This window comes from Pangasianodon hypophthalmus, chromosome 5, assembly GCF_027358585.1.
Source record: "Pangasianodon hypophthalmus isolate fPanHyp1 chromosome 5, fPanHyp1.pri, whole genome shotgun sequence".
NCBI classification, from domain to species: domain Eukaryota; kingdom Metazoa; phylum Chordata; class Actinopteri; order Siluriformes; family Pangasiidae; genus Pangasianodon; species Pangasianodon hypophthalmus.
The window spans coordinates 12,765,644-12,785,067 of NC_069714.1; the positions used below are offsets into that span (position 1 = coordinate 12,765,644).

General features: G+C 40.2%; 1 protein-coding gene across 7 annotated transcripts in view; it reads left to right on the plus strand.

The window, feature by feature from the left end:
* myo16 (myosin XVI) overlaps positions 1 to 19,424 on the plus strand; it is a 131,164-nt gene that overhangs the window by 104,816 nt on the left and 6,924 nt on the right. For 6 of the 7 annotated variants that reach the window (XM_026912475.3, XM_034304625.2, XM_026912472.3 and 3 more), the window contains 7 exons: positions 3,212 to 3,314; positions 3,391 to 3,487; positions 3,579 to 3,825; positions 7,065 to 7,435; positions 8,130 to 9,329; positions 13,924 to 14,073; positions 14,798 to 14,883. In XM_026912475.3, coding sequence (XP_026768276.3) covers positions 3,212 to 3,314; positions 3,391 to 3,487; positions 3,579 to 3,825; positions 7,065 to 7,435; positions 8,130 to 9,329; positions 13,924 to 14,073; positions 14,798 to 14,883 — 2,254 coding nt within the window. Of the gene's footprint in view, positions 1 to 3,211; positions 3,315 to 3,390; positions 3,488 to 3,578; positions 3,826 to 7,064; positions 7,436 to 8,129; positions 9,330 to 13,923; positions 14,074 to 14,797; positions 14,884 to 18,508; positions 18,592 to 19,424 lie in introns of all 7 variants that reach the window. The other variant, XM_053234024.1, reaches the window with a different exon arrangement.

Sequence of the window (19,424 nt, forward strand, 5' to 3'; positions counted from 1 at the left end):
TACTACTACTGCTAATGCTACTACTACTACTACTACTACTGCTAATGCTACTACTGTTACTACTACTGCTAATGCTACTACTACTGCTAGCTATTACTGTTACTACTACTGATAATACTACTACTACTACTGCTAATGCTACTGCAACTACTGTTACTACTACTGCTAATGCTACTGCTACTACTACTACTACTGCTAATGCTACTGCTACTACTGTTACTACTACTGCTAATGCTACTACCACTACTACTGCTAATGCTACTGCTACTACTAAGAAGAGGAAACATAAGAATGATCTACTGAAGGTTATTTTTAACTATTCTAAATAATTACAAATTTTATTATTTATTTAATAAAAAAGTTACAAAATATATATAGTGCCTTTCTTAAATACATGGTAGAGTTAAAAAATGTGAATCAATAGCGCAAGAGCATAGTATAGTGGTAATAATGCTAAAATATAAAATAATAATATAATCAGTTAGGGACAGATTTTGAAATCCAGTAGTCTAGATATTTTGGTGCCAGCTGGTTTTACTTGGCAGCTCACAGATTTCTTTGTATCTTATAGACTTCACCCAGCATGTTGTCTCCTAGCTGGCGCCCGCTCCTTGCTTTGTGAGGGTACATAAGGCTAATGCACAGGATGAGTGGAAGCGAGTGGCTACAGATTGAGCAACTGTACATTAAGCCTCTCAGCTGCTGACCTGCACACGGGTTTCCTTGCACTCAGCAGAGAGGACACACTATTAAACGTTTAGCTTAGATTTCAGTGATCCAGGTCAGTTGAGGTCAGGCGGCACTGAAGGCAGTTGCATTTAGAGTTCACTTTCTTCCTGGTTTGATAGATTTAGAAGTTTAGCTGTAGTGAGGCACAGTGTGTGAGTGTGTGGATGTGTGGGTGTATGTGGGATGGGTGGGGAGGCACTATGAGTAATGGTGTGAAGGGCACGACTGGAGCGGCTCGTTTACAGGGTATCAGCGATTGGCCTGGAAACGGATGTGCTTGGGGAGCCTCCGACTCTGAGAGGTCAGCCTGATCTGAGGGACAAAAGCGTGAGAAAGAAAGTGATGAAGTAGCCCGAAGCTTAGGAAAGGTGAGGCTGGTAGAGGTGTAATTGCAGTAAAAGCCCCATGTTCCCTCTTGTGAGAGTAAGAGTGGATCACTTCATTCTTTCTGTCAGCTTAGGTACAATGTGACTCTGCTCTCATCATCTTCCAGGAACACAATGCCCCATCACTGTGTCACATTGACATCTCACTGTAAAGCCTGCAGACTCTTCTTTCGAGGTCTATAATATTCCTCTCTTTATTGTCACTCCAATTTTATTTCCTTCTTCTCTTCGTTCCACTCTTTCACTACTATATTTTTTTCTTCGTTTTATGTTTTCTTCTCCATATTATTGTTTTTCAGCCCTAGTTTTTTCTCTGTAGTTTTTCTCTGTAGTTTTTTCTCTGTAGTTTTTTCTCTGCATTGTTTTGTCCACTTCCTTTATGATTTCAATAATTTCTGCTCTTTTTTAAATGTTATTTCTACTTGTTTTTCTACTTTCCCTCGTCTCTGATGTTTTCAGAAGTTTTGATCACTGGGTGCCTCGTAGCTGTATCTGTCTCTCAATCTCACTTTTTGTGTGTGATGGATAAAAGGATTACGATAACATTCCAGTAAGATAATGAATCGGGACAATGCTGGTCACATGACACTGAAAGTTTCCACTACTTTGTTGTAAACATCATGAATCTTTCAGCTGAGAGACAGAGAGAGAGAGAGAAAGTGACAGACTGGAAAATTTAGGGAGACAGGCATTGAGGGACAAAGAGTAATGAGGAGGAGGGACAGACAGACCACGTCAGACACTTTAGCTGGCCCGTCTTTAGTCTGAGCCCATGCTGACCCTGGATTAAATAACCCAGACGGTCTTGTGACTGTGATTGTTTTGAGACTGAAGATCGCATAGTTCAGATTGTCCTGCGATAATGGCTGATGTTGTGACTGTATGAAATGAAGCAGATTGTTATCTGATAGGCGTAGTTTTTTTTCATGCTGAAAGGTCAAAATGCTTTAATGGTCAGTTGTGTAATTTTGTATTAGATACACTTTAGTATTATTGCCACAGTAGTACAATAGTGTTACTATGAATCTGCAATCCTAGTACTTCCGTAGCATGTTTATTACCATTTTATGTGTGAATTCAGAATTAAATGTCTAGTAGTTCAAGTGTGGAGCTAAGTACCAGTGTTGAATAGCTAGAGACAGATGGAGTTATGCATTTAATTTTTTTTCTTCTTTTTCCTAATCTATAGAGTTGCCATTTGTTCTTTCACTATAGAGACAAGCCTGACCTGCTGTCTGTGAGTGGCCTGCTTGGTGACATCATTCCATGTTCACAGCTTGTTTTCGTTTAAATGCGAACGTGTGCATGTGTTTGTGACAGAGAATGTGAGAGTGTTAGCATTACAATAAGGCTGCTGCAGGCCAGACAGGGTGAGAGAGAGCTGGTGCAGAGGCAGACAGCGAGAGAAAGGCCAGCCAATTGTGATGGAAATGTTGCACTTTTTTTTTTTTTTGAGTAGGACGTCACCTCATATTGAGGGCTGGGTTATGTTCAGATTTTATTGCTGTTAACGGCTCTCTCTTGAGCAGGCTTTGTTTTTTTGGCCTTAAATTCAGTCACATATGATGGCGTTTGTGTCCAGTGCTGTTATTAACATCTTCTGAACATCAGAACTGAAAAGCATCTCAGATAAGTGGCAGACAAAACCAATTAGCAGTGCTACTTTCTTGTAAGAAAGAAAATTTATCAATGGACTCCAGGAGGCGAATTTAGGCTTTCATGGCTTGGAATATGCTTTTGTGGTGTGGCTTTAGGTGGACAGTGATGGGACAGGCTGTGTTTTTTTTTTTTTTTTGGACACTGAGTTTCAAAACAGCTAGCTTCAGCTATGTTATGACTCTAATCTCCTAAACTCTCAGGATTGCTGATGGATGCAGACTTATATCCCTTACTTTCATAACTACATACTGTTCCTTTCCTATTAGTTTCACTATATTTACTGAATAACTCATAGTAGTTGATTAAGATGGATAGTAGTTGTTTAAGATGAATTACTGAATTATGAGATGGGACTTAAAGAGGTTAGTGAAGACAATTGTAGTTGAAATCATAGATTATGCTTAATACAAGCAGTCTTCTTTCTTCTTGTGCTGCAGATATCGAGAGCTGGTGGACACCACAGTGACGCAAGGGAGGAAGATGTCCGCCGAGGAGAAATGCCGCCATGTTCTCCAGCACTGCAAGCTCCAGGGATGGCAGGTGAGTAAGTGAACTTTCATCACACCTGAGTCCCACACCCATGGTTCATTTTAAAACATGTCTATCTCACTCTCAGTTGGGAAGCAGTAAAGTATTCCTGAGGTACTGGCAGGCTGACCACCTGAACGATCGCTGTCATCAACTGCACAAGAAGATAGTTACCTGCCAGAAAGGTAATTACACCGTCCTGTGGCACTTTTTTCTTCAATGTCTGTTTTTGTATTTGATCACTAAAGTGTATGACTGCGTACATGTATGTGACAGTGGCACGTGGCTGGCTGGTGAGGCACCGTGTGCGCGGCAAGCTGAGCTATCAGCAAAGAGAGCAGTGCAACGTACAACGGTTCCTACAGGGGGCAGAAGACTTGGGCTTGCGTGCTTATGACAGCCTGGTCATCCAGAACGCAGCTGATATTGCACGAGAGAATGATCGTCTGAGGGGCCACGTCATCACTCCACCACTGGGGGAAAGACCTGAACCCGTAGGAACAGAGGACGACTCACCCAGGAGGTGAAGCGTTGCTTAAGTGCCACCACTCAATACACTATCACGCATGTAAATCAGAGAGAACGTTTTTCATTATATTCCCAAAATTTCCAATATATAGCTATGGATTCTTCTCTACCTAATCTTCCATTACTATTAGAGTACTTTAGCTGATAAATAATACTAGCAAAAATATTGATAGTATTAAGAAATATTTCACTGCTGACACTTCAAATACCTTTAGGGCCATTTAACAATATTAACCTCTTAAAGCTACAGCTTAGTATTATAGCTATTTACAGTATATAAATACATATCAATCAGTAACTATTATGACTTACTTGACATATAGACTATATGTTATCCAAACTCTGATTTGTTTTTATTTCTTTTTAAGTGACATTATTAATTCCAGGCACTATATTCTATAACTAGGTCATATAAAAATTACCACAGTTTATTGAAGGGTTTACAAATTTTCCTTGTCCTTATAAAATTTCCAGAGGAATGTGTTGATAGTCTCTCAAAAACTTTGGCTATGTACAGTTGCTTGTGTAAGTCCGTATGGGGGGAACTGAAATAAATATAATTGGGATTATACATCACAAATCTACACAAAATATTCCCTAATATTGATGTGAAATGAAAATCAATATAGTTTGCAAAATTATTCACAAATAAGTGTAAAAGTTCAACCCCATTACTATGAAACTCCTGAATTAGTTCTGGTGCAACCAGTTGCCATGAGGAGTCTAGCTGTGTGCAAATTAATACACCTGTTCCTGGAAAACAGCAGCATAAAGTTAAAAACTCTCAGGTCAAAAAGGATTTTGCCTTTAAAACAATATCTCAAACTTTGAACATCCAGCAGAGCACCATGAAACTCATTATTAAAAATGGGAAAGAATATGGTACAATTGTGACTCTGCTTAGAGGAGGCCATCCACCAAATGTCAGTGACCATGTAGGGAGAGTATTAGTCAGAGAAGCAAACAAGGGGCCAAAAGTAACTCTGAAGAAGCTTTAGGGATCCACAGATAAGATGGGAGTCTGAAGTTCTGGATTTTTTGGAGACACGGGAAAGGGTTCTTCAGTTTGAGGAGACCAAAGTTGAACTTTCTTGGCACAAAGCTCTGTGTTTGGCATAACCCCACACTGCTCATGACCCTGAGAACGCCATTCCCACAGTTAGGTCCCCTTTGGCTGCTACTGTATAAAAGCCTTCACTCTTCTGGGAAGGCTTTCTGCAAGATTTTGGAGTGTGACTATGGGGATTTGTGCTAATTCAGCGTTGGGCACTGATGTCGGGCGAGGACGCCTGGTGCAGTTGATGAAGTTCCAGTTCATTCCAAAGGTGTTCAGTGGGGTTGAGGTCAGGGCTCTGTGCAGGCCACTGAAGTTCTTCCATTCCACCCTTGTCAAACCATATCGTTATGAATAATCGTAATGCTACAGCATACAAAGACATTTTAGACAGTTGTGTGCTTTCAACTTTTTGGCAACAGTTTGGGGAAGGTCCACATATGGGTGTGATGGTCAAGTGTCCACAAACCTTTGGCCATATAGTGTATTTAGATCTTAGTGGAGAACAAATGCCCCATAATGATAGGAATATTTGAAGAGTTTGGCCTTGTTGGCACTTTTTAAGTGACACTTTTTAAGAAAAGTGTATTTTAGGTATTCTAGCTAAAGCCAGGGATAGGTTTAAAAAGAATTATTTATCTCCACCAGAAAGTATGCACAAAAATAAATAGGTTTACACTCCACAAAAAAGGGGCCAAGCCCAAAATGTCAAAATATTAAGCTTTTAATGATCTTAACAACAAATCATTGGTCAGGAAATTAGCAAAAATTAAACAAATAGACAAAGGAACTTAGTATGGGAGAGCGTTTCCATTAGATTTCTTTACATGTTTAAGCCTTGTGGCCCTTGATGGGCTGCATCAGGTGTGGCAGATAACCAAATAATGACTAAACTTTTAACGAAAAAAAAAATACATCCCAGAGATATTTTTCGTACACCCGGACATATATTAGTTTGAATTTTACATCAAACATTTTAATCATGATCATGATTTTAACTTTGCATACAAGAAGACTATATAAGCGAATTTCCCTGTTTCTAGCTTTTCCCCAAACAAACAGTTCTTTGCAGTAAAAGTAAATGAGCAAATGGTGGCACAGGAGGTTTCAGGAGTGCATTTATTTAATTGTTACTAATGTTCTGACCAGTGATTTGTTGTTAAGACCATTAAAAGCTTAATATTTGCCATTTTGGGTTTGGCCCATTTTTTTTTCTTTTGGCCGAGGAGTATAGGTGTGTGCACACACATTTTGCTCACCACCTTGTCAGTTTAAGGAGACTCAACATGTTGATTTTCAAACATCATATCATCATCGCCAAATCACTTTCATAATTACAGAAAGGTGTCAGCATAGATGATGGACACACGCACTAATTACACACAAACTGGTTCCTCACGAATGATCAGATATTCCTATCGACTTTTACAGGGTTGTAATTTAATTAATTTAATCTTAACCTTCAGTGCTAGAAAATACCTTGGGACTAAAAAAGTACTAAACATATGAACACATACAATACTTTCTTTCTCTTTATTTCTCTTTTATACTGTATCATCAAGATGACTAAAGCCCAATCCACCCATTTTGGGAAATCTATTTATAGTATTAAGTCCTTCCAACCCCCATAACACACCAAGCATGCAGCTCTCAGCACCCCCTTCCCCAGGGACCAACAGATGGAGGTTCCAGATTAAAGGACAAAAATCAGTGTGCATATCATGCTAAGCAAAGCTGCTTATAGTTTAATCAACAGATAAGCTATTTAGCCATTCATCCACTGCTATCAAGCTCCACTGCGCATTTACTGGAAGGCTCTCACTAGCTGAAAGAGGTTTGTCAGTTTGACAGGACATTGTATATCCCAGTATTGATTTTATTAGTGCTAATTTAGCATGTTAACCACCTCTTTTGCCTGTCACACTGATATTCTGTTTACCTCTGCTGAAATAACAAACAGAGACACAAAATGATTTAGAAAGAGAAAGAATTGACAAAGCATACCTTTAATGTCCAAACGAGTAAGCAGCAATTAATAAATCACATGAATGGACAGTGTGAAATCTATGTTTTTGATAGAATCCGAGTAAATGTGCTGTTAGTAAAAGGGACAGCAGAACAGAGTTAATTTCATTTTACTGTGATTTAATTAAATGTGCATATCTGTATCTTTCTCTCAGGCCTGTAGAGAAAAGCGGGAGGGTGAACGACGCTGTAGGCCGTGCAGGGAGCCGTCCTATCAGACACTTCCGTTCCAGTTCTGTGCCTATCCCCCTAGTCATAGACAACTTGGTACATTCCGGCATCGGGCCATCAATCAAACCAGCCTTTCAGTCTGTAACTCACAGCAGTGAAGAGGGGGGTAGTGGAGGACTCTCGTCGCCACGGAAACAACCTCCTCCCAAACCAAAAAGGGACCCTAACACACGTCTGAGTGCATCCTATGAGGCAGTGAGTGCTGGCCTGAGCATTGCTCCTAAGGACAGTCCTGCTGAGGGCCAAGTCTCACCCTCAGGAAGCCCCCCGAATACGCAGCTATCCCCCAGTGACCGTATGTACAGAATCCTAACACTGCCAGCTTAGTGGTTAATTACTAGTTAATGATTTAGTCTACTCTATATATGGAGCCACACCTCTATGAATAGCTAGAAAAAGAAATGCTTTTCTGCAATACTTTATATATAACTGGTATATCCTGTATATGACAAAATTTTACTTTTAATCCATTTTGCTGAATTTTTTTTACCGTAAAGCTTTAATGAGCTTGGCTTAACTACTCTAAAAAAATGATTTTTTTTTCATCTTGTTATTGCCAGGTCAGAAAGACAATTTTGACCCAAAAGTAATGAAATGAAATAAGATTGCTAAACATACTTAGTTTACCAAGAGTAATGAAATGAATAAATTTGCTAAAAATACTTAGTTTTTGTAATGTTAATCATGGTCAGTGTCATAGTACCTCAGTCTCTCTTTTGCACACATACATGCCTTGAACATCATGTGAATGGATTTTGTGTGTCTATTCCCATAAATAGTGTTTATATTGTTAATAATTGAGATGATTTGTTTTATTGAGTATTTTAAAGTCCGTTTTACTGCTACGTTGCTATAAAATCAAAGCAGATGGTCTAAGTCGATAGGATATCTGTTGCTAAGTAGTCAACAGGACATAATGGTCAGTTAAGAGGTCAGTAATGTTTTGTGCTTTGTGTTAATGTTCCTTCCATTCTTCTGTCTGTCCACAGCTCTCTCTAAACCACGTCCTCACAGCGATGACTACAGCACCATGAAGAAGATTCCCCCTCCCAAGCCCAAGCGCAGCCCCAATACCAAGCTCACAGGCTCCTACGAGGAGATCTCATCTGCTCCTGCTCCTGTGCGCCCTACAGACATGAAGTTGGCATGTCTGGCACGCAGCGGACACTTTATGGGCCTTGTTCAGCGGGCAGCCTCTGATGACGGACCGCACTTGGCCACATTGAGTGTACAGCCAGTCCGGGATGATGAGGATGTTTACATCGAGATGGTGAGCACCTGCAGGGCTATGAGCATGGCTAACTCTCACAGTCCAGAGCAGAATGAAGCTGTTTATGAGGAAATGAAGTACTACCCACATGATGAGGGTGGAACTGTTCCCCAGGTTGCCAAGCCCGAAGTAGCTGACTCCGCCCCCTTCAGCTGTACTATTACAAAGCTGCCGCAGAATCTAGAAACCAAGAGACCCATATGCCTCATAGAGCATCCAAACATGCTGATAGGACGTCAGCAAAGCTGGGATGGTGATAAAAGGGGTGAAAAATCAAAAAAAGATGGAACGGCATGTGACATTCCGGCTCCTTTCCCCAATCTGCTACCACATAGGCCCCCTCTGCTGGTGTTTCCTCCATCTCCAGTAACATGCTCTCCGGCCTCGGATGAGTCCCCCCTCACCCCTCTTGAGGTAAAGAAGCTGCCCGTGTTTGAGACTAACCTCAACTATTCCAGTCAAGATGGCGGCAGCCCGCTTTCACCCCAGTATTGTCGCCAGAGAGCCGACTCCTCCCCTAGCCTTTCTGTATTAATACCTGACAAATCTACACCACCACTGACTCCACCACCACCCGCAGCTCCTCCTCCACCGTATCGCCCTCCATCGCACTTCCCCTTCCCCCCTGAAGCGAACTTCCTGGTCCTGAGCCGTACCAGTGCAGACTCCAAAATGACTCATAAAGGAGGGCACAGTTTAGCAGAGACACCCCCAGGCAGTGCCAAGCCTCCCTACTCACCAGTGAAGTCTTCTCGGCCAGAGCCACGGCGAGCACACTCATGTTCATCCTCACCACTGCTGTTCAACCCAGCCAATGGGAGGGCCCTCACAAGCCCCCTTGATGAGCTAAATACACTTTTCAGTTCAGGACGCAGCCTGCTCCGCAAGTCCACAACCGGGAGGAAGATTAGAGATAGCGGTGAGTCTTCGTGTGTGTGTGTGTGTGTGTGTGTGTGTGTACGTGTGTGTGTATATGTGTGTACATGTCTTCAGTGTTGGGCCTTTTTTATTTTGTGATAAACACTTGTACTCATCTTGGTATAAGAAGAAAGTAGTAGAGCTACAGTCTGTTGCCTTTAAAGACAAGTGAGAGTACATGTGGAAACTCCTGTGGCGATACTGAAGGATGTTTTTATATAAAATCCCATTATGTTGGATTTCAAAATAAAAGGGTTTCAGTCCTTTTATTGAGTGCCAGGCCTTGCAACGTCAAAAAGAGTCAAGTCATTCTTGACAAAAATAGAATACTTTTATTCTAAAAGCTACAATGCTTTTTTGAAAAACCACAAAAGTCAGGTCAGTGTGTGTGTATGCAGCAGGCCATGGCTTGGCTGTGTGCTTCATCTCCTGTGGGAGGCTGCTGTTACCATATCAAAGCATCTCTGTCCAAACCTTGCCATCAAACAGAGCATGAATACTGGCCTGCTACTTCCCATGCTACGGCCCATGCACACATTCAAAGAATCCTAAATGGCAGTGGTGCAAGTTTTGCTTGTTTTGGGTCATAGTGAGGATGTCTGATGACACATTAAACCTGATCCTTTTATCATGACAAAAAACAACAAAACAAAAAAAAACCAGAGGCATCTGACTGCCTTCCTATTGGCATAGTACCTAGTATGTGGGTGTGTAGTGGGAGGGGTACAAGTGTCTGTTGTCAAGCTGTGCTGAACTCAGTATCCCCTTCCCCACTTAACCTTTGTATTCAAATATAGATCTCTTAACCCCACGCGTGCCCATCATATAGATTTATGAGCATCAGTTCACCACAACCCTGACCACGCCTTGGCTTCCCCCTCTCTCTCTCTATCTCTGTGTTTGTGCGTGTGTGTATATGAATTGTCAACACTAAAATGTCCTGAACAAGATAAAACAGGGGCAAACTACCTCCTGATGGCGTAAAATGGTTTTTTTTGTTGTTTTTTTAAGTTAAAGTTGGGGTTAGATTTAGGATTAGATGTAAATGATGTATAACTGGGACAATATTAGAACTCCACTGGTGTTAAATGATGGTGCTAAATGATACATTTGTGAGTGTCAAAAAAGTGAAGCAGATGAATATAAACGCTGACCATCTTATTATTGTCCACAGTCTAAAAGACAAACGTGATCCAGGAAGTGAGTTGAAGACCATAAATATATGCAATTAAAAGGGCAGAGACAATAGACAGTCAAAGATGAGCAACATGAAAGTAAAGTAATAGGTAGAGAAGCTTGGTGTTGCATACCCCACAATGACAAGCTTTCACAATGTGAAGTCTATTGCTAATTAGACATAGGTGCACTAATGAGCTGGAGTGATGAAGTGGAGCGCTGAAAAAGACCCAGCCAGGAGGGAGACTGCATGTTAAACTGAGCCTTTCTCTGAGTGGTGTGTAACTAATGGCTCATCCTTGATCATACTATCATGATAGAACACCATGAATAAACCTTATTCGTCTATGCATTTCATTTTTCAGGTGTTTAAAGACACACACCCCCACACACTCCTGCACACTTTTCATGAAACATTGATTTGATAGTCCATTATTTCTGCCCTGTGCACTGGGCATGTCAAATTACTTAAAGATTTAGTATTGAATGCATTTTTAAATTAACGAGCCCATAATTTTATATTGCCACAGACAGAAGGAAGATTAGCAGTGGAGCTAAACTAGGCACTCAAGTAGCATAAGACAGAAAAATAACAAACAATATAATATAAACATTTTATCATGATCTTTATCATTGGTTTAGTAGTATAGTTTTGAAGTAGTGTAGTTAGTAGTATAGTTCTGAATTTGTTTAATCTGTTCATATCTATTCATATCTAGTACATTTCTTATGTTTCAAGTTTGCCATCTTTGACTCATCTTTACTTAGAAATTATCAGTAATAATATTGATATTAATAATCTAATGATCTACTAATCTTTTGGATATTAGTAATGTTATATACAGAGATATTATTATAATATTATTGTTATTATTATTATTAATGGTTCCCAAATGGCATCCTATTCCCCATATGCTTACTACATAATATCATTCTTGGACTTACGGAGTGAACTATGTGTCCAGTTGAATGCAAATTGAGATCAGATGCATTGTTATCTGCTTACATATATATTATTTTTAACATGTAATTTATTCATGTTTCATTCAGCCAAAAATTATTATAAATATGTACATGTATACAAATGAATATGCAAATATTTAGAAACTGGCCATGAATCGGGAAAGTCTGTATGGGATGCCATTTTATTATATGACACCATCACATGCACATTCACACACTCGTTCGAACCTAGGGGCAATTTAGCGTAGCCAGTCCACCTACTGTCATGTTTATGGATGGTGGAAGGAAACCAGGAGACCCAGAAAAAGCCCATGCAGACACAGGGAGACCATGTGAAACGGTAACCCAAGCTCAGGATCAAACTGGGGACTCTGCAGCCGTGAGGCAGCAATGCTACCCTGCTGAACCACCTTGGATAGTATTTGAACAGTAAGAACATGTTCTGACAGCCTTATTGTGGATGCTAAGGTATGCTTTTGGTCTCCAGTGGGTGATGCTAATGTTATCATTAGGGTAACTGCTCTTGTATGTAGACTATGAATGGTTGCAGGTGACATCAAAGTGATACATATGCAAAATAAACTCACATGCATACAAAAAAATGATACCTACTGACATCACTTGTGAAAGGGCCACAGTACTTAAAGAGTAATGCAACAATAATGTGCCCTAGGTTATATGGCTTCCTTCAAAAACAGAGTATGCAAACATTATACTCAAGCAGACTAGTGCATTGTACTGTACATATATATATATATATATATATATATATATATATATATATATATATATATATATATATATATATATATAAAATCTTCCTTAAAGCAGGCAGAAAGGAGCCAAGAACACATATACTGAAACACTCCTGAGCCTACTCAACTTTATCTGTCCCTGCTTTACCATTCCTGTACAAGGGTTCATCTGTAATAAAAGAGCAAGAGTGTGAAATCCAGGCTCAGAAGCCAACGCCTCCTTTTATGGTGGAGGCTTAAGGGGGCATAGGGGGTATTAGCACTAGGCTCATCAATATTACATGAGCAGAAGATGATATAGTCATGAAATATTAAATATCAGAGTCCTCTAGTTTGTGCATGGGTGCTGTAATTCCATAGCGAAGTGTACTGTATGTGATTCCCTGGAGAAAGAGTGCACGTATATAGTCATTAAGGCAAATGTATGTGAGGAGGAAATGACTACTTAAACTACTATGTGTGGGTGATTGTCTGTGTCTGTGTGTGTGTGCTAATCACCCTGACATATGCATCATCATCTCCAAGCTGTTTAAGAGCATGTGTCATCAAATGTGCCCATGGTCACTGTGTTTTTATAAAGCCTCACACTGTATCTGATACTTTGGTAGTGTGTTCAATAATGACAATCCACCAAGATAGACAAGACAGATCACAAGGCATCTCAACTAGACATATCTTTGGACAAATGCACTAGTATGATCTTGTATTATACATCACAAGGCATCATACAGTTGCATCAATAGTGGATCTGTGAATGATCTTACTGTATGTTAGTATGTTCATTCTGACATCACTGAAAACTAGAGGGAGAAGCTGAGTGCAGAGCTGGGAGGAGACTCTGTGTTGACTCAGTTTCAACTCCTGCTTTATTAATGAGATGACCTGTCCATCATCTTGAGTGAAAGGGGTGTCCTGTGAGGTGTCATGTTTCATGCCATGTTCCTGTTTGAAGAGACAGAAAGATAAAGAAATTAATTGTAGTCAAACAAGTATAGAAGAACTTGTACAGAAATAGCTTAATTTAATTAAGCTTTAACTGGTATATAGTATAAATTACTGATAATTAGGTCTAAAAATTGATATCATTAGTAATTATATTTCCCTAGCATTTTAGAAGATTGTCTAAAACATCATAATTCAATTTTGTTGATCAGACATATGGCATTCCGTATAATAGCAATTGATGTTGACCTACCTCTGTGTTAGCTCTAGACCATGTTTAGGTTGCAGAATTCGAGGTCATCGGAGCTGCCTGAGAGCATGCTGTAATGGAAATGAAGGCAGTGTGTTGAAGGGGCAGCTGACCCTCTGTTCTAAATTCATCTCAGCAGCGGTGAGATCTAAGCAAGCCTACATGCCGTATGGATTAACAGTTCTCCTGCTGCTTCCGCTGCTTTCTGTCCTGGCGTCAGCACTGGGCTCCCATCACTCCCCCTGTGGCTGAGCATTGCAGCTGCTATGGTTTGTGTCCTGCAGGGCTGGACATGGCAGATGTTTGCATTCCTTCCACCATGTCATCACATGGAGGCCAAATGTCACTGTTTTGACCTGCTGACATATACAAAGACGTATATGGAAATCAGCGTGATCAGATTTGATGTGTTAATATGGAGTTGCACTTTGGGTTGTGTGTCAGAGGATGTATAAATCACAGACAGTCATCAAGTATCTCTTGAATTTGATTGATTTTTCTTTCCTCAGGTTTTTCCAACTCCAACATGAACCTTCCAGGAAGGGAGGAGCAAGGTCCTTCATCACCGCAGCTACAGGACAAAAACGCCAATCACCGCACATCCTCGCCCAACTCCCCCATTCCTGCGCCCATGGAGAACGGCAACCAGATCTCCAATGGTAATCTCCAAGAACTAGCTGCGTCTGAAAAGGGATATGTATTAAATGTGATATAATCGCTGGTCATGGAGAATCTCACTGTGGAGAAAGCCTTCATGCAGTCTCTTCAGTGTCCTCTGTGTTTAAAAGGTGTCTGGGCTAAAGCCTTGTGTGGTCCAAAGACAAATCACAAAGGTGACAGCAAAATACATTATTCATATCCTTTAGGGAAATAAACATAATAATTATGAGTCTAGTTCCCCAACAGTGGCCTTGCTCTAGGGGGTGTGTTTAAGCAGCCACATGATCAGCCAGCGTAACCTTGACCCAGTTGACCATGACACATAGAGGAAGGAGATCCCTAGCCATGGGGAAAATGAAGTGGGTTCATCCAGAAGCTATCAGAGAGGGAGTCCATGATTAGTCTGAAAGGCTCAGGAGTTGATAAGGTGTCCCTATATGCCATCAGTCCACCTGGGATGTCTCTCTATCTTGCCCTCTGTCAAACCCGCACTCTGTCTTACACATTTGTCCTTTTGTCCCTTTAGTGGGGCTCTTTGGTGGTATGATCTTTTCTGGAAGTTAACCTTTGCTGCAAAGGCAAATGTTTTTTAACAAGTTCATCAATGTTGAGATTAGCATCACAAGCACCAACATTAATTAGTATGGCTAGTTATTCTGTTTGGTGTGACTGGGGGGCCTACAGTATTTTGTCATATCAGCATGTTTTCTTCTGTTGCAACAGGAACATTAGAGGATGATGGACACCACAAGACAATTGCATCCAGTGCCTCTACGCTGCACAGACATATGGACAGCCACCACACTCAGGTAAACTCAGACGACCTCTCTGGGGTGGCAGGGGGGTCTCCCAGTGGCACAGGTAATCAAGGTTAATGACAGTGAAAGCTGAAAGTTCCATGTCCTCCCAGGCCCAGCACTTTGCCAAATGAGTTGAGGGGGAAGTTATCTGGATATTATGTTTACTGGGATATCACTGCATGTACTACAGAGAAGAGCCAGTGGCACAGATCCTCTGGCCAAAGCTATCACTGTGTCACTGCTCTGCTTCTCACTGTGTCACTGTATGTGTACAGAGAAGGCTAATGCCTGCATTGTATAAAACCTTAATGAAGCTATACACCAAGAGGTTTCCAACTGATTGACATTTCTCTCTTGCTCTGACATTTACTTTTCTTAAAAGAAAATAAACAATAAAATTATAGATCATTTAAATTAATAGTAGAGAGAGACAGAAAGCTAGAAGGTATGCTGGATTCTGGAATAAAAAGACCTCTATTTTACAAAAAGGGACATCTAAAACGTGAAAAGTGAAAATTGAATGTATTCTGCAACAAGACAGTAATCCAAAATCAACACAAAAAGATCAGTTTTCCATGACCCTTTCAGTCTCCGGGCCTGATTTGAAGGCAGCAGCTCAAGAATGACTGAGCAATCCAGCAGAGTTATAACAGCTATGTCAGGAGGAATGGGATGAATATTATAACTGAGAGGATTCAGTAGCTGCTTAGAGGTAATTAAAAAATGTTGTAGTCAATTTTGGTAAAGGGTGGGCATAATGTACACTTTATTAGAAAATATGTATATCATATTCAGAGATATAGATTTTTCCAATGTTATTATATTAACATTTTACCATTTGACATGAAACACACTAAATTTCTTTTCTGCTAGCATAAATTATATTTTATTTTGTCCTAAGATATAGTAAACATATCTGCAATGGCCAAGTTGTATCATTGCATGTTATCGCATGTGTGCATTCTAAATCTTTATTAGGGCCGTATGCAAGTACAATATGTAGGCTATACTTTAACATCTGTGGCCTGGGATTAGATGACACATATGAGGTGACGGGTGTCATAAATCACATGTGGTTGATAGCCAGCATTGTCAGATCAACACCTAAATCATCCCAAGCAAATGTTCCCTGTCTGCTGGCTAAAAGATTTAGATATTCAGCCATGACATTTATGATATGCTATAGGCTGCACATCCTCCATTGAACTGTCACTTGTGCAGAAAGAAACAGAGGTAATGCTATTGAAATACTCAGGCCTTGGACAAATATGGAAATGTGATAAGGGCCATAATTGTGCTTATATACAATCATCCTGCTAACCCTTGAAGCTGGAGTATGTCTGATATTTTTGCACGGATATTTATGATTGCTGGCAGTCCTGTGCACTTTATTTAAGCCTTTGTCCTTTGAAAAGGGATTTTTCAGTGTAGAAACAGCCTAAACTGCCTATGGGCCTATACACCACAATGGCATCATAATCTATTGACTGTACATGTGGAGAGCCTTGTTTATGTTCCTCATATATAATCTCTAAAAATTTGTCTCACGAAAAAAACTAAGAAACAAGCAGGAATGTCTATCCTTCTGTGTGCATGTGTGAAGTAGAGACAGGTTTTCATTTCCAACAGTTTGTCTCACCATATAATGTCGCCCCCCCCTGCTGTGGCCATCACATTATGCAATATCTGCCAAGCCATAATGATTTATGAATATGTATACTATATAGGTCAGCTTGATCTCCCTGGCACTTAGGTGTAGTAAACCCACATGAGCCACTTGTCACTGAATGTAACACGTCAGCAGAGCAGTTGTCATTAGCCATAATTGCTGTAGCTTCCCTGAGTGGAGAGGAGTTATTCTTTCTTGCTCTGCCTCTCGGGCTCAGTGGCATCATCATAAGAGCCTTAACTGAGAATAAGAGAGAGATGTTTATCCAGCAAAGAACAAGAAACTGGCTCAGTCCAGTCTACCTTTTTAAATTGCTGAGTTTACAGTGTTCTGCTTGGTATTTATACAAGCTAAAGTCTAAGTCTTCTGCCTTCCACGTTAAAGCATTTTTTTAATGTGCCCAAGCTGAAGAGCATGTGTATTGAGCGCTTCACTAGTGATATCTAACCCCTTCCTGCTTCTAGGAACACTTGGTGCCACAGGTTCTACAGTTACCAGCTCTCATTCAACCCTCAATCCCCTTGCTCTGTCACATGATATGGCCATTGGTCACATGACTGCCTGGAAACCAGGAAGTGTGCAGAGCTGTAAAGCTAGAGCCATGGCCATAAAAGCCATCTTAAACAATAAACAGGCCATACATATGCACTTGTCTCCTGCACTTTAAATAAAGCTTTAATTATTCAAGTGGCAAATGAAATATTCACAGGTACAGAATCTCCACTACAGAGGTAAGAGATCTAAACTCTAGCGACCTGAAATTGGATACTCTTTTTACTAAGCTGCATAAGCAGGGGTGCATAGGCTTATTCCTTTACTACTAAAGCTGGGAGCTGGTAACTTTACACTCGCTTTTTTAGCTCAGTGATCTGCGCCAGGTACACACAAACAGACTATTTAGAAAACCAGATACACTATCATAGTATTACTTTTCTTAAGGTGAACATTTTCCAAACGTTCAGCTGGCAGAATAGAACCTCTTTGTACAATTAAATTACAGTGTTAATAATAATAATAATAATAATAATAATAATAATACCTATTTATACTGCATTATGAAAACCAACACACAAGTGCGTTCTGAACCTTTACTGTACCTACATCAGGCTGTTCATTTCTCATAGTGCCTGAATGGATAAAAGCCAGATGGCTACAGAGATATGCCCTCTCCATTACTCAACTCTAACCTCAACAGAGGTCGACTCCAGAAGGACACTCGAGCCCTTAATGTCCTTATGGCACTCGGAAGCAGGAAATGGCCTTTTAATGCAGAAGTCTTCTCCCTTGCACTGGCACATGTATGCATCATATTTCAGTAGCCAGCCTGTGACACATGTCTCTATTTGTATACCACATCCACTCACTATTGATCTGCAAAAAGAAAGAAATAATAATAATAATAATAATAATAATAATAATACTTTTGCTGATTATTAATTTTGTTCATTTTGATTATGGCTGGTGGATGTTATTGATAGGGGAACTCACAGTTCCTAACTAAGTCAGAAGGCAAGTCCTTCAGGGAGCACAGACGACAGCTGGAGGAACAAAGTGTTTCCACTCATCTCTTTGACTAATTGAAGAGTCTTGTGCTGCCTGAGAAGTCATCTGTTATGACAGGTTGCAGAGTCATGCACTTGATGACCCTCTCAGCTGAGACCTTTTAGTAGTGGAATTGGCTGCAAATACCTCTAACATCTTTGTTTTTGTCTGACTTTTTTGAGTGATGTTTTGCTCATTAAATGGATGATCACTTTTCTTCATTCACCACTATATATACTAGGAACAGCACAAAGCCAGGTTTAACTTCGGCATTTGCAAAAGCCGCTGCATTAATAATGACCCAGTTGACTGCATATGAATCATAGGTGTTATGTCAATGTCTGTTAGTGTTTCTAAACTGTGTTATTTACTCTTGTCCTCTGAAGCCTGCGTGTCTTTTACTTTCTTTCTCCTCTCTTCTAGAGGGGGCACCTTAACTTCTCTCCCTTTGGTGCAGGGGCCGCGCTCTAGCCTGGGCATGGCCATAGTCTCTGTGTAGGGACAGGGTGAGTCTGCTCTAATAGCTGGCACTTCCTTTAGCTCCACTTTGCCATGGCTTTCTCCCACCTTTCATTTTTTAATAGGAAACTGCAGCTCTGTGCTCTTACAACTTCATTTATTTGTTGATGGTAGTGTAAACATTATTTGTATTAGAATTAAATTGGGTATATTGTACAGTGGCATGTTACTGGGACAAAACACACATTTGCCACTTAGAAGGACAAGTTTAAGTTTAAGGCCAAAGGCTGAGATTATGACAGATGACTGATTTGATTGATTGATATAAATGTCTGTAAAATCCCTATCATTAACCTTGGCATTTCTTTGACAAGCATCCTAATTTCTGTAATTAAATTATAAATTAACCTTTTGCTTAGTACCTGTAGATCACTTGGCAGGATTTGAAGCAAATACTTGTCTTTTTAAAACAACATAGTTATGCAATGACTATGCTCCTGTCAGTGGAATAAAAAAAGACAACTGAGCTGCAGTTTTTTACTCCAGTACCTCCATTCCTGCTGCTGTTTTCTCTTTCGTCGCTGACTCACTCCAGCCTTCATTCAATCAATCCCTTCTTTCAGTTTTTTTTTCCCTTGGGTTTTATTTATTTATTTGTCCCTGAGACAGAGCCTCTTTATAGAATTTGTCCACATGCTCAGATGCTTTTTGTTGCCTGCTGAATCATGCCTTATGTCGTTAGAAACTTTATCTGCGCTCTGACTGAGCCTCCAATATTTAAATAACCACAAATAAATGTCCATTTCTGCCAAATGCATTATAGTGTCTCTGTGGAGAACAGTGTACAAAAGCTCAACACACAAGTGTACAGAGTGAAAAC